Here is a 17,135-nt window from a genome sequence, read left to right on the forward strand (position 1 = left end):
ACTTGGTTGACATATTTGAGAAATTAAATACCTTGAATTTTCAACTCCAAGGAGCAAATACACATATGTTTGATATGAATGGTAAAGTTAATGCTTTCTGTAAAAAATTGGAATTGTGGAGCAGAAATTTAAAGCAAAAACCCTAGAAATGTTTGCAAATGTGGATGAACGTGTTAAAAATTTTAAGGCTGAAGAACAACATGTGAAAGTTGTTTTGTAACCATTGAAAATCATTTAACCATGCTGGTAAAGAATTTTAAAAGTATTTTCCTGCTGACAACAACTTGGTAACAAGTTATGATTGGGGTTAGATATCAATTTCAAAATACTCCTAAAGGGCTTTCAACTGCTGAAGAAGAAATCTTCATAAACTTCACAGCAAGCGGCGAAATCAAAAGACAATTTAGTAATAAATCATTCTTTGAATTTTGGACAGGGGAGGATGAGTTTTTTGCACTGAAAACAAGAGCATTTCTTATACTATTACCATTTTCAACATCTACCCTTGGTGAAAGTGGATTTTTTGCGGTGGTTGCTTTGAAGACAAAATATAGATTTCAGCTAAATATAGAAAAAGAACTCAGAGTGGTTATTTCTAACACTGAACCTTCCTTTGAAAAACTTTGCAGAGCAAAGGTAAACTTAAACTTAAACTTCTTTTTAATTTAGTATTGATAAGTTATATTGTGCAGTACCGATACAATCCTATTTATAAGTGTATTGTATCAGTGTAAATGTGTATTTTTGATTATTTATTTTGTCAGAATGTATTTTGTTTTGCTTTCCATTCAGTAAATTAATAAATTTTTTAATAATTTTTTTTTAATATGCTGTCGCCTCCCATTTATTGTTATTTACCTGTGAAACAGGTAAATAACCCTTCTTCAGAGGTTGATAAACATTGTCTTAAACACCATAATCCATCCCCATTGATATATTCCTGTCTTCCTTCTAATTCCTTATATTTCCATTGCATGCTTTGTCCTGTATTATTTTTTTCTGATTTCTTCACAAAACCCTTATCTAGTAGCCTACTGCTTTTTTACTCTTCATATTAAGTATTAAGACTTGAAATTGTAAACTTTATGCTTATGTGACACATACAAGTACAGTAAAGAGAAAGTGATGAGGAGGATTGTTGCTGGTGGAAGTCCATACTTCATCAGGAATGAAAAAACAGCAGTTTACGACCAGTATAAATATTTTAGTTATAGTTGTGTAATTGTTAAAAATGGTATCATATTAGACTGACTACCTCAATAAATGGAGAAAATGTTTTTCAAAATAATAGAAAAAAAAACTGGAAATAGGAAATTGTGACACTAATTGGGATATAAATAGAAAGTTGCCGCAGTATTCATCATAATGATCTGAATATTCATTGCTTTTGTCAATGCATTGTTCAAAAATTTAGAAATTTGAATTAAGCTCTCATTGAGAGCTTTTCAATGATATATCATAAGTGGTAATTATTTTCACTGGTTCTAGAGTTACAGGCAAAAAAATTTAAATAATGAAATATTTGGATCTTAGGGGAAGGCGTAACAGTTCAAATCACACTTCATCTCCTTTCTTTTTTTTTAATTTATATATATATTGATTTATTAATAATTATTATTAACCTCTGAGAGGTTAGTAGTTTTACGATGAATAATAATATAGTAATAATAAAAATAAAAAAAATGAAAACATATCAAAAGTGTTTAATGAAATAAAATTTTATGTACTTTTCATTTAAAAAAAAAAATGTATAAATGTAATTTAATAGGCATACAAGGAAGTCATGTGTTGTCCACATCAGATTTTTTTTTTTTGTGTTTGTCCTCAAATCTTGCATCCTTAATTTAACATACTTCCTGACATTGCCAATTGATGAAATCTTGCACTGTTATTAAGGTCGGGAGGCAATACAATATTCCACCATTACTTTTGCAAACATCCTCCCATGCAGGCTAAATTAAGGGTGCAGGTGTAAAAAATTGCAAAATATGCAAAACGACTATGCAAGGTTTTTGGGGTCGCAGATGACAAATCTGATAGCTGTTTGTCATAGAAAAATGGCAAAAACTTGATGCTGGAGTTTTTGTGGTTTTGAATTTGGCAACATTTCATCACTCATATATATGTGTGTGTGTGTGTGTGTGCACGCGCACACGCATGTGCATGTGCGTACAGATGATTTTTGGCGGGCAGTATGTTGAGACACAGCTCCTAATGATTCATTTGGCTCCAAATTAACAGAAAGAAAACCTTATAATAATGATGCATTATCAGAGATGGATCAAATGAGAAATCTTTTATAAAAACTCATAAGAACATTTGTAAAACATTGTGGTAGTTAATTAAGTAAATGAAATAAAAACTTCATTATAAAACTTCACTATGCAAAAACTTTACTATTTTGTTACTTCGTATAGTAAATGTTTGAAAATTTGTTTGGTATTTTATAAATATATTAAAAATTTCAATATATGGTGTTTTCTTTTGAAATCCAAATTAACCTATTAATTAAACTCATGCAATGTATGATAATAGTTTAATTGAAGTAAAAAGTATAAAGCAAGTTTTTAAAAATTTGATAACTTTTTGTAATTTTATTTTTGTAGATTTGGTACATTTTTTTAAGTATGATTTTAAATGTAATAATTATAGAAAGAGATTCGTATTTCAGAGAAATATACTCTTAAATTACCTGATGAGGTTAATTTTCTCATAATAATACAGATTTAAAATATCTCAAGAGAAAAGATTAAACTTCATTTAAAATGATCAGTTATTATTTTAAATGTTTTTGCTAATTTTTGGTGTTAATTAAACGAATGTAGTTTCAATGCTATTAAAGATTCATTTTTTTCAGAAATTAGCTGAAATTACTGGTTCTAAAGCTTATGAAAGATTTTCTGGTGCGCAAATTGCAAAGATAGCTGAAACTAAACCTAATGCTTATGCAAACACTGAGGTAATTATCTACTTGAACTACACATCATTTTTACATATATTTTGGTAGTTAGAATGAATATATTCTCTATTAATTTCTTTAAGTGATGACAGTGGTTGAGATTTGACATTAATTTTGGTGTATTATTATGTTTACTAAATTGCTTGATAAACGGAGTGTGATAAACAGTGATGCATTTGGTTTAGGTAAAATAAATTTCTTTTTTAAGATTATTTATAAATAATTGATAATAGTTACAACAAGCAAGTATTTACTTGCTTCAATAGTTAATGTGTGCTTTTTGGCACCTTAACATTAGTATCTTTTAATATGTACTGGGATCTGTTACTATTAATTTATTCAGTGCCTTTTGATTGCTACAAGTGATAGTACATGAACTTTAACTTCCTGTGAATCAGATACTATTAAAAAAATTCATACCATAAATTGGTTATTTAACTTTTACACTCATGTAAATTATAGATACATCTGATTTTATCTAGATTGGTCTATTCTGTAGATAAAAATTTAGATTAGAGGGAGTAGACTTTTAGCCGATGATCATTTCATTACAGAGTTGAGTTCTTTGCAGTTATCATTATCCACAGATAGATAATAAAGAGTCTAAAGCAGTCTTCAACCAAACTTGCCAACCTATCTAGTTATACTAAGGAAGAATCACTTACAGATTTTTTCTTTCCCAGTTATACTGATGAAGTCTGTGTAGCAGACTGAATTCACTTTCACTTTTATGGATATTAAGGGATCAAGGATATGGAAATATGGGAAGTAGGATTGAAGGAAAGCTTCACAGAAACTTCATGGAATTCCACGAACATATGTGTTATAATCTGTCTTGTGCTATAATCTGGTTTTTTAAATTTACCTTTTATTAAAATGTTTTTAAAAAAACCATTGTCTTCTGTGTAAGATCATTGTTGATTGGTAGTAAGTGGCAACTTAGCATCTCATTTTGTAATAAAAAATTATAATTATTTAAAGAAAAATTAATTGCAACATTTGAATAATTTGATTTCTTATAAAATTAATGGCATATAATGTCACTGGTTGTCACTTGTAAGGTTATTTACATTAGGGTGGAAAGAGCCAAAAGATTACAGAACCAATGAATTGTCATTACATTTCCTTCAATAAAGTATGCAGAGGTGTGTGAGTACAAGTTTTTTTACTTACATTTTGTTTGTACCTATACTCTCAGAGGTTATTAAACTGATAAAATTCCATTTATTCTGAATGATATCCTATTGTTTCAATTCATGACTGTACTTAATAATCTAACACATTAAGCAAGTGTCTATTTTTATCTGTTAAATAATGATGTATAAAAAATTAACATGGCAAACATTTTTAAAGGAATGGGTTTTCACAAACAGTGGAATGAATTTAGGACAACTTAAGGAAGGATTAAGGACATCTTAATTCTGTGCTTTGTAAAAATTTTTATTGTTAAAATTTTTATATTCATACCTGTACTTCAATTATGATGGCTATTTAGCATTGAATGATATTTCACAGAATTTTTGGTTTTTTAAATTTAATATATAATTAGAGTTCAAGTAAGGTTTACAGGTTTGAAAATAATGATATTTTTCTCCAATAAAAATTTCTACTTATTTTCCTTGTCATAAAAATATTTTCAATGTAGTATGTATGCATTTATCTCTAAAATAAGAATAATGAGCATTACACTGCTTAATAGGATCCCTGCTTATAATGATTACTGATATTTATTTAACTAACAAACTAATTAGTTTAAAATGATTATGAAACACAAATAGCAGAATTATGATTGATTTGCATTTAGTGTATACCTTGCATCCACATGTGGATGTTGACCCATTTGTGAGTGCTTAGTATATTGCTGCTGTCAGTTACTGAACATTATTAAAAGCTCATACCCTTGTGAAATAATTCATTATCATACCTTTTCAGTTTTCCTATTTCTTTTCTGGAAATGAAAAATTCAACATTATCAGTGAAAAATGTTGTAAAATAGTCAGTTAAAATGATATAATAAGAAATGCTACTGTTATATCCATGAAATTTTAACATTTTTCCTAAGAGGTTATATTGGGATGGGGAAAACATGTTATTACTAGTAGACTCACTAAAACTGATAATGCAGTAAATCAGTCTTACTCTGAGTGATTTTCATAAAGAAAATGTAGTTAATTTTTTTTAAGAAACCTAGTTTTATTGTTTAATGACATACATAATTTTTTTTTTTTCAGAGAATCTCATTAGTGAGTAGTTTTGCTTGTTCATTATTTCTTGGATCTTATGCACCAATAGACTGGTCTGATGCATCTGGCATGAATTTGCTTGATATTCAAAAGAAAGAATGGTCTCAGGCTTGCCTACAGGTATTTAATATGTAGTATAAATAAATCATGTTTAATATCTTTTTGTGTTGTATTTTGCAGTTCTGTTGATTCATAGGTAGTAACAACATGTTTATTGACATATTACATTCACAAATATAGAAAAACTGTAGCAAAACTGGACTCTGTGTCAAAACTATAGATTCAACATAAAGTTAAAATAATTCAATATAAACAACTTACACTTGGAACTCATAGCCTGTATAACTTAATTTATATGATTTAATAAAATATATATATGTATTTATACCTTATATATAATTATTGTCTGACTGAAAAATTAAAATTAATGTTCTTGTAGGATTGTTAACATCTTTGTTATATGGCATCTCTTGTCTTAAAATTAATTATTGATACTGTAGATAAGGAAAAGAATGGATGTGCCGTGTGTATGAAGCAAGCATGATTCGATATACAGTGGTGTTCCTTATTGAGAGGATTTTTTTTTGTACTTTATTTAGCTGCTAAAGATTGGTGTATTCTGCTAGCAACATTTATGTCTCTACTCACCAGCAATGTATCTGTCTGCAGGATGTGAAAAATGAATGGTTACACTACAGGCGTATTTTCTGTAATCTTCAGTTGGAGTTCAGCCATGTGATGTGCATACGATTTTATGCATGTGCTCAAGTATGCTGAATGGTCCTTACTTTTACACAGATAATAGTTCTCTTCACTGTTTTTAAAATCTGTATTAGTAGGACTATTTTCTCACAACTTACATTTTGTAATATATAATCAATAAAAATTTAGATTGTGTATTAGAATGATTTTCATGCGCTTTTTTTTTTGTTTTCAGTCATTTGATTGTTTTGATGCAGCTATCCAAGATTCCCCATCTAGCGCCAGTCGTTTCATTTCAGTACACCCCCTACATCTTACATCCCTAACAATTTGTCTTACATATTCCAAACACTGCCTGCCTGCACAATTTTTTCCTTCTGCCTGTCCCTCCAATATTAAAGCGTCTATTCCAGGAAGCCTTAATATGTGGCCTATAAGTCTGTCTCTCCTTTTAACTATATTTTTCCAAATGCTTCTTTCTTCATCGATTTGCTGCAATACCTCTTCATTTGTCACTTTATCCACCCATCTGATTTTTTTAACATTCTCCTGTAGTACCATATTTCAAAAGCTTCTAATCTTTTCTTTTCAGGTACTTCGATTGTCCAAGTTTCACTTCATATAAAGCTACGCTCCAAACATGTACTTTCAGAAATGTTTTCCTGATGTTTAAATTAATTTTTGATGTAAACAAATTACATTTCTGACTGAAAGCTTGTTTTGCCTGTGCTATTTAGCATTTTATATCGCTCCTGCTTCATCCATCTTTAGTAATTCTACTTCCCAAATAACAAAATTTTCTACCTCCATAATCTTTTCTCTCCCTATTTTTTCATTCAGTGGTCCATCTACATTATTTCTACTACAATTCATTACTTTCGTTTTGTTCTTGTTTATTTTCATGCAGTAGTTCTTGCGTAGGACTTCATCCATGCCATTCATTTTATCTTCTAAATTTTTTTTTACTCGGCTAGAAATTACTATATAATCAGCAAATCATAGCATCCATATCTTTTCACCTTGCACTGTTACTCTGGATCTAAACTGTTCTTTAACATCATTAACTGCTAGTTCTATGTAAAGATTAAAATGTAACTGGGTTAGGGGATATCCTTTTGGACTCCCCTTTTTATTACGGCTTCTTTCTTATGTTTTTCGATTACTGCGGTTACAGTTTGGTTCATGTAAATGTTACTATTTCTTAGGATTCATTTTGCTATCAGACATATGGTTTCATTTTAATTTTCTGATTTCTGGCCCAATTAATATTTGCTCTTTCAGACTAGCATCACTTAGTTATGGAAAATCTGAGTTAGATATTTAAGGGCTTCCCAGTGTCTTTTATAAAGTTCTTCATTAGTTTAAATTTATAGTTTTTTGTTTTCTTTTTTTACTGGCGATAAAATGTACTGGTAAGACTCAACAGTGGAGTATTCTGAATATTTAGCTGCCGTGGAGTAAATCCTCTTTTTGGGTAGTTTTTATCTAACTAGTATTGACATGTAATACCATTACCCCATAAACAAAAGAACCAATAGAATTCTGTAAGTCCATCATTTTGACTAAGTCATCATTTAGAAGAAGCTTTCTAAATAAATTATATAATTTCATTCGTTTCCTTCATTCCACAGCAAGAGTTATCTGCATAGAGTAAAGCTTATTTGAATTATGTAACCACACTGTCTTTAAGCTTTTTTCCTGAGTCTCTATATTTAATTTTTTTGATGAGCCTAAAAAATAAATACCAATCATCAACAGCATATGTAATACCCCTATCAAATACAGTCCATTAACATTTTTTTTTTTTTTTTTTGTCTTCAGTCATTTGACTGGTTTGATGCAGCTCTCCAAGATTCCCTATCTAGTGCTAGTCGTTTCATTTCAGTATACCCTCTACATCCTACATCCCTAACAATTTGCCATTAACATTACAGCAGTAAAATATAAAAAAGTCGTTTCTACTGAAATATTTCATTAAGTTTTTGTTTCTTTTTCTATACAATGAAATTTTAGTGTGTTTCTCTAATAAATCCAGCTATTGAATAAATAAGATAGCTGGAAGTGATGTTTTTATTTGAAATTAAAAAACAATAGTTTCAATTAAAAACTTGATTTTTTACTATTGTAGTGATGAAATAAGCTAGATTACTTAACTTAATAAACTCTCAAAATCTGCAATCTTCTTGACCCTGTTGAAGTTCAGTGGTGAAAGTTATACAGAGGTATTAATTCTGAATGATTGAACTGAACCACTGGATTTGGGCACTAATAATTGCCAATAGCATGGAGTAAAACAACACCCAATTTGAATTACCTAAGAGAAAAGAAAATAGATTTTTGACTTTTTTTTAGGGCAGTGGCTAGTAAATATTTTAAATAAAGAAATAGCTGACATTCCTAAGATTGTGTAAATTGCTATGTCGTCTAGTTAAAATAAGTTTGTTCAAACTTTATTAAAACAGGTTATGTTGTTCCAGCAAATTTATTTAAAAAATATAAAACGAACATAAGTTCAGATAGTAATCGCAAATGAAAATAAAGGAAGCTATTGAAGTAAAAGTTCTTTTGCTGTAGAAAACTAAATTTTCACGTTAGCTTTGTATTCTATTCAATGTTAAAATAAGATGTATCTTAGAAATTATTTACTGAGTTGTCTTTAATTATATATTTATATAATGCATATAGTGCTTGCTATAAAAAGTTAAGTCATTCACTTATCTGCAAAAATCTTTAGAACAGTAAAACTTATTACTTCATCACTAATATTTCAAGAATAGTTTTCCCCACTTTGATAAATAAATTCATTCTTTTTGGTAATTTCATTCACAGAAATCATGTACTGTTCTTGCAGAATATAATTTGGTCAGAGACTTAAATTATTATTTTAAAAACAATAAAATGAAATATGATACTCTTCATTTAAGCTTTAATTCTTATTCATGAGTAGAGTTATTGGGTGAATTTATTCACCCAAAATATTGGTAAAAAAATCATTCAGATCAACCTTATAACTTTTATATATATATATATATATATATATATATATACACACAAATGAATATATATAAAAATATACAATAAATATAAAATTATATACATATAAAAATTTATGAAGTTCTTTCTTTTTATTTTAGGTATGTGGTTCGAATTTAGAATCAAAATTAGGCGAACCTGTACCATCATATACTGATTTGGGTCCTATTAATGAGTATTATGTTGAACGATTTGGCTTTAATCCACACTGCAGAATAATTTCATTTACTGGTGACAATCCTGCTTCTCTGGCAGGTAATTTTTTCCAGTTTGATCTTAAGTGATATTGTGCTCATTTTTACCTGTTAGTGGTTTTAGGTTTTCTAAATAGAGAAGAATGAAAAATTGAACTGTTAAGAAAACCATGCGTCAAACAAGGATGAAATAATATATACTTTTTTAGAATGACCGTAATGAGAATATTTGTAACTGTTTGTGAAACAGAAACTGTATCTTAAGAAAAAACATTTTTTTGGCAGATTTAGTGTACATTGCAGTTAAAAATTTGCTCAAAGTAGTTGAAAACATGGAGTGATGTAATTAGTGCATTAAATATTAATATTAGCTACCTCATAACCATTCAGGGATGTTGTATGCATATGATAAAATAAAAAAATAATTCTTCTAGTATTTAATAAAATAAATAAATAAAGCCCTTGATTTAAAACAGGTTAAATCAAACAGGTAATTTAAATTTAAGACCTCTTCTAAGTGGGAGTACCTTTTTAGTGTATTCATTATAAGCATGTAGTGTTTCTACATGAGAGTTTTTTATTGATAATCCATTTACTTGTTTTTTCCAGAACATTTAATGGATTGCTGGTGAACGAACTTTGTTTGTTTCAAGGAACTAAATTTAGGTAAACTTTCTATTAGAAGAAGTGAGCATAGTGTTTATATTTTTTAAAAGCTCAGAAAATTTTTAGTGAAATCTATTTAACTACCTAAGTTTATGTATGTTACTTTATTTTACGTTAAAAAATAAACATTGTTTATTTGTTTCTTGCCTAATTTTAAAAAAATTCAACACAATTACTTTTTCTCATTCCTGACTTAATGTATTTAAAAAGTTCTACCCTATAAAACTAGTTGTAATGTTTCACACCAATAGTTCTATTCATAAATAAATCTTTAGGTATGATTTTCAAGTCATTTATGGAGCTGACATATTTGGTTTGGCACCTTCTTAAACCAGTACATTTATTGTTAAACTTTATACCATACTTCTAATCTTACGACATGTTATACAGGTGGGTTCTGTCACATTCTTGTGTCCTATATGATTCACTAAAATAACTTCATGTGTACTTTGTATCTTATGATTTCTGATATGTATCTGCATCATTTCTCAGTAAGTGGAATTCATGTTAGTTTCTTTTTTGTTCCAAGCCATGTAGGAATTCCAGATTGAATAAGCTGATGTAGCCATCAAGGAAGCTTATTTAACTAGCCTTCATTAATCATTTGATATATTGCAATCATGCGTTTTTGTGAAATGTTGGTTGAAGGTAGTCTGGAGAAGTGAATGATTGTTTTTTGTTGAAAATTAGCATAAAAAAGTGAAACGTACTATATTTTTATAGAAATCAACAGAATGAGACATATGCTGTAATTTATTTTCTGATTGCACTAAAGCATATCAGATTTACAAATAAATTTCTAATAGCAGATGATGATGTGCCAATACTTTCCTTGGTGGATAAGAATCATACAATTGTACTTATTATAGTGATCAATATCATCCATCAATCATTAAGAATGTGGTTCATCAAATTAATGTTGTGTTAGTTATATGACATCAAAACAGAAATTTTAACTGGCACTAAGAACTGGTGGGATCTTAAATGAAATAATTTGTTACTGTTATCTGAAATTTAATATATGTTATATTGTTTTATGTAAACATTGGGTGGGAACCATTTGTATTTCCTTTTTTATATTTAATATTATCTGTTTTGATTTTTTATTACTTTTTAAAAAATATAATTTACCATTAATGTTTGTTGAACATTCATGTTTACAATTTTTTTATATCCCTGTACAACCTCATTACTTAGTTTTCTTTTTTCAATAGTACATCACTACTTAAAAAAATTTATTTTTAGTTCCCTTAATTGTTTTATTTTTATTAAGTTTTTTATAACTTTAGTTGCATAATTGCCAGAATCGTTTTCTTTGTTATTTTTGGTAAATAAAATGATCTGATGGATGTAAAAGTGTGAGAAGTTGCTCCCAAAAAATTTCACCCAAAAGCCTTCTTTTCCCACATCCTATGAATGTGGCCGAGCCTGTGCAGTTCTTTGTTTCTTAACCAGTTGTTGGCATTGTTTGTTGCAATAAGCAACCCTGATGTCATTCAACAACTGGCAGTAGTATATTGCATTTACTTTTGTTCATCAGGAAATCAATCAGCAGCACACATGTTTTGGGTCCCAAAACACAGTAGCCAGAACTTTTCTAGCTGACAAGTGTTTCTTGGTGCCCCCTCCCCATCTTTTCTTCACTCCATACTTGTTCTTTTGCTTTTGAGGGTGTATGATGTGTAGAGGTGGACACATGTTTTGTTACAGATTACAATACGGTCCATAAATGCCTTTCCTTCTTCCTCAAAGTGATTCAGTAGCCGCTGACAGATGTCTTTTCAGACATTTTTTGTCCCTCAGCAGTAAGAAGATGTGGAACCCACCACACCAACACTTTGCTGAATTCAAGACTGTCTGAAAACATTGTATGCACACTCCCAACTCCCAACACTTAACTCACACCTTATTGCAGTTTCAGCAATGGTTATGCAGCAGTAATCTTCCACAAGGTCACAAACAGCCTGAATGTTGTCATCATTGACAGTGGTCTGCAGATGAAATTTGTGACTTTATTCTCCACTACATCATGATGACTTAACATTTTTTTGTCCAATCAAACACTTGAGTTTTTAACAGGGTAGTGTCTCAGTACTATGCCTGGAGTTGAATCACCTTTGTTGGTGATTTGACACCTTTAATGGTGAGAAATTGGATTATAATTCATTGGGCAATGGACAGTGTGGTACTTCCTACTCAGACATTCTGCTACTGATGTGGAAATTTGACCTATGGCTGGCTGGTTGTTCCCCTCCACACATATTCCTGCAGTGCTCTACCACATTCTCTGCTAAGTCCACATGGCAAAATTCTGATTTATTTGAATGACCATCGTATTTCATTGAGAGAATTGTGTACATTCTAAATAAGATATTTAGTTAGCATACATTTTATTCGATTTGAATTATCTCGTTTTAATTTGAATTAATTTTTAAATATTTAATTGAATATTTTAACTTATATTTTTTTTTTGTAATTTAATTCAAGAATATATTGAAAACTAAGTTACTGAAAAAATTTAATTTGGGTGTTATTAATTTTTTTATGTTGAACAGAGATAGTTGTGATTAAAGAGCTAGTTCATTCTGCGTAGTAAACCATTTTATGCACAAGTGAGTTTTATAACATTGAGATGTATCGATGAAATTTTTTGTTTACATTTCTTAGTTACGTGCTTGCAAATGTTTGAGAAATATTTTTTAAAAGCAAATATTTAATTATAACATTGTTTTTTAATTAAAATTTTGCATAACTAAACAAAAAGTAAAAAAAAATCTTATGTTAGATTTTTCCTAAAATAGTTTTTATATTTTCATTTCTTTTTTCCTTGTGTTGATATAAAAAAATCAGGATTTTAGATTTAATCTTAATCATTACTTTACCTAAAGCTTAACATGGTGTGTGTGAATGCTATTCTGTTTTATTTTAATTTTCTAACCTTATAAAACGATTATATAATATTTACTCTTGATTTTCATATTCCAATGAACTGTTGTTTTCCAGCGAATCAATGTTTTCTTTAAAATGATTATATATTTTATTAATATTTGTTTTTTTTTTTATTAACTGATCATTTTCATTAATTGTTTAAGTTGAAATCTAATCTACCTTGTAAAATTTGTATGTGGCATGAAGCTTTATTGTGTATTTAATGACCAATTTTTTATTTATTCATTTTAATATTTATATAACTGATTACTATGAAATAACAGTTGTTTTAAATAATTAATTTTTAATGAATTTAAAATTGGTTTCTAGCATTTGTTATGGTTTTACAAGTCAAAAAGTTGTTTTTTTTTTAAAAATGATTGCTATATCTTGTATATTATTTTGAAAGATGTGTCTGTATTTTGCATTGAAAAGTGTAAATTAAAACATTTAATTTTGTTTAAATATGTTTTTAAGTACTTAATTTTGAATTTTAGGTATGAGACTTGGAGCTAATGACATTGCAGTAAGTTTAGGTACTAGTGATACTCTATTTTTATGGTTGTCTGAACCTAAAACATTACCAGAAGGCCATATCTTTGTTAATCCAGTTGATTCTGATGCATATATGGCGCTATTATGGTTGGTATCTAATTTAATTTTGTTAGTTTATTAATAATTAATTATTTATTTATATTCATTAAAATCTTTTTAAAGATTATTTTTACTGGCTGGATATATGTCAAATGCATGAATCACTTCTCTTTCTAGAATGTTATTATTCTTATGTTATACTGTACATTAGATTTTCTTTGTTCACTTTTATGCATGTATATTCACTTTATGTTAATGTGTTCATTTATTGTATCGTAAATAATGATATTTGGTGGATGAGTGATCAAAATTGTCTCGGATCTTGCTATTAAAACAGTGTTTTTTGATGCTGAAGAACTGTGATTAACACATTCACTGTAAAATTTTTTTTCTCTACTTACCTGCTGTGCTAATTTTGTTTTGTTTTTTTAATAAATTGTATTATTATATAACACTAGCATATATGGGTATATTTTTAAGACTACGAATTTTGTATTGAAAATATGAGATGACACCACTTGTACATCAGCAAGCTGCATATAAATGCAGCATATCCATCCAGTTATGCAACCTGCCTGTTACATTACTACTTGACATATATTTTTCCTTTTGTTCTTGGATATTATTCAATGGTTTTCAAAATTTGTGGTTTAGTATTCTATCACAGCAATGTTAGGTCTTTTTAGGCTAATTTACTGAATTTATTATAATATTTCCCAAAAAGATTTTCTGTATATTTACTTTGAATTGTTTTTGTTTTCTGAATAATATTTTCCTGATTTGCAATAAAAATTAGAAAAGTCGAAGTTAAATGGTAATTAATTTTCATCTTTTACAATATGTCTAGGCCTACCATTAGTTATGAGATGATAGTATTTATTAGAATTCAAAATTATGATTATAAATAGATCATGAAAATTAAAACAATTGACAAAAATTATACTAACTAATAAAGCTTATCACAAATAGCCTATTACTTCATTGTAAAAATGTTACATTTACTATATTGTAACAATCTTTTTTTTTTCAGTTTGTCAAAAAAATATAGCCTTTATAAACAATTTAAAAGACTATTATTTTAAAATATTTAAATTCTAAGAAATTATTACATATTTGAATTTAAATTATACAGAGTATAACACAAAGTTCTTTCGGCACATTCATAACCCTTTTTACTCGTGAAAATAATGGAAAAATTTTATATAAATGTATGTCCTAAATGCTTTGTTTGCAAGTTATGGCTAGTGAAAGATTTTGCTCGGATTTCAGCTACCCCCGGTGAAATGAGGCCGCACTCATTTTTTTAGAACATTAATTAAGGGGCAAAATTAGTGATTTCTTATCGGTTTTAACCTGAAAAAATTGAATAAAATAGGTCTCTGAACCATATCTTCAGTAGTTTTTGAGAAATATGGGGATGAAAATCAATAAATTGAGGTAAAAAAATGCTTATTTATGTTTGATGTAAAATGTTTGATAAATGGGTAATAAACACATAAAAATTTCAAGCAAAACTTGTAGAGAATTTAATTCTGAACAAAATTGTCTAAAATAAGTTGAATAAAACAAAGAAAAGTACAAAATTACAAATTTTATTTAGAAACAGTACACTAGACTAAAATGCATTATACATACCAGTTAATAATAAATGTTCAAAAATGGGCTTGCCATTTTCAACAAATTTCTTGGCATGCGTCTGCGCATTCCTTTTGTTGCTCTTTTTAGTTTTCCAGAGCTGACCTTAAGTTTCTCAGCCACATCCAAAATACGGACAATTAATTCCTCAAAAGGAATGTATTTTTTGTTTTGTATACAATATTTTTCATCCATTTCCAGACACAAAAATCTAAAGTTTCAGAATTTTCATGACCAGGAATGTGGACCTCTACAATTGATCCATTTCTCAGGGAAACTATGATTTAATTGAGTGGAAATGACAAAAGATGACAAGGAAGATGACAAAATGACAAGGAAGTGCATCATCATGCTGGAAGTATACTTTGCATCTCTATACTAGAGGAACATATTCTAGCAGCCGAGGCAATTCTTGAAGAAAGTGCAAGTAGACCTCCACATTTAAGCAGCTAGATTATATGAATGGTCCAAGCAGCTGATTGTGAAGAAGGCTGCACCATACATTGGTGCTAAATTGAAAATTGAATATTGCCATCCACTGTTTCATGGAAATTTACTTCTGCCTATGTGTATGCTCATTATATAAGTTTTTGACACCATCTTGAGTGAAGTTCGGCTTGTCGGTAAACAAAACGTACCTGTAGAGTTGTCAGTTTGTATTTCACCAGTTGCAGGACTCCAAGCGAAGCAGACTATCTCTCTTGGGTGTTGATGTTGAACTGGCAATTTATGATAAGGATAAAATTTGTTTTGAGTGTTCTCCAAACTATCGAATGCAAAACTCTGATCTGCTTACATCATATACTGACTGATGCCTGGACTGAGCTGAACTGCATTGATAATAATTTCATCAATAACAGCGTCATACTGGACAGATCATTAATAGCTGGTACGATTACTAGGTATTGAATCTTTTCCTGAAGATTGATCTTTTGCAAAAAGTTGCACTAATTGTTTTGGGATCTGGAATCCTGCGATTCAATAAACATATTTTGTATTCTACTGCAACACCATAGCATTACCATTACACACACCAAAAATGAATGTCATATCAGTGTATTCCTCTGTTGTAAATATGTTCGGCATTACTTCAACGGCAAGTTGATCGCGTTCAATCTAAAATTCATAGACAACCTTCGCTAACAACAGCACAGTTCACGGTACCCAATACTTAAGGTACCTTACAAAATGATTTAAATGGTAATACTGAATTGTGCATTGTTCATCAGCTGTTATTTTATTTTCAACTTTGGAATTATAATTTTTCAAATAATTTATTGTATTTCTATCAATAATAAAAAAGTTATAAGTATTTTTATTTTACAATTGTTGTGTAATTTCCAGTTTTTTTAGTTGTTTGACAGTAAATTCTGTTTTTATTAATTTTCGCATCACCAAAAAAGAATTTGGTTTTTGTTACATTAAATATGTACTTGACAAATATCGTAATATACTGTTTTTAAATAAAAATTTTTTTTAACTTTTGTAATTTTATTCACCCTATCTTACACAATTTTGTTTGGAATTAAATGCTCTATAAGTTTTGTTTAAAATTTTTATGTGTTTTTACCCATTTTATCAAAGTAATTGTACATCAAACATAAATAACAGGGTTTTTATCCCAATTTATTGGGTTTCATCTTCATATTTCTCAAAACTACTGCAGATATGGTTCTGAGAACTATTTTATTCAATTTTTCAGGTCAAAAATCATAAGAAATCACCAATTCTGCCCCTTAATTAACATCCTAAAATTATCAGAAAGACCTCATTTCACTGGGGTAGCTGAAACCTGAGCAAAAACTTTCACTAGCCATAACTCACCACTGAAGCATATAGGAGATGTTTATATGAACTTTTTCCATATTTTCATGTCAATGTCAGTGTCCTGAAAAAACTTCATGTTATACTGTGTATAATTTAAATACAAAATTTATGATCATTTCTTAGAATTTAAATATTTAAAAATTTTTTTTTTAGTAAAGGCTATATTATTGACAATCAGAAAATAATTATTAGAATAAAGTAAATTAATTTATCATTTTTACAATAAAATACAGGCTACTTGTGATAAACTTTATTAATATAATTTTTTTAAATTCTTAAAAAATTAGTACGTATATATACATATTTTGCAAAATTTTCTTCAAGATAAAATGAAAAGTTGGGAGTTATCAATTA

General features: G+C 28.7%; 1 protein-coding gene across 4 annotated transcripts in view; it reads left to right on the top strand.

Moving 5' to 3' along the window:
- Positions 1-17,135, top strand: part of LOC142330315 (xylulose kinase-like) — a 64,324-nt gene that overhangs the window by 21,656 nt on the left and 25,533 nt on the right. For all 4 annotated transcript variants that reach the window (XM_075375536.1, XM_075375535.1, XM_075375533.1 and 1 more), the window contains exons 6-9: positions 2,858-2,959; positions 5,191-5,322; positions 9,039-9,192; positions 13,223-13,367. In XM_075375536.1, coding sequence (XP_075231651.1) covers positions 2,858-2,959; positions 5,191-5,322; positions 9,039-9,192; positions 13,223-13,367 — 533 coding nt within the window. The remainder of the gene's footprint in view (positions 1-2,857; positions 2,960-5,190; positions 5,323-9,038; positions 9,193-13,222; positions 13,368-17,135) is intronic.

Source organism: Lycorma delicatula, chromosome 9, assembly GCF_047948215.1.
Source record: "Lycorma delicatula isolate Av1 chromosome 9, ASM4794821v1, whole genome shotgun sequence".
NCBI classification, from domain to species: domain Eukaryota; kingdom Metazoa; phylum Arthropoda; class Insecta; order Hemiptera; family Fulgoridae; genus Lycorma; species Lycorma delicatula.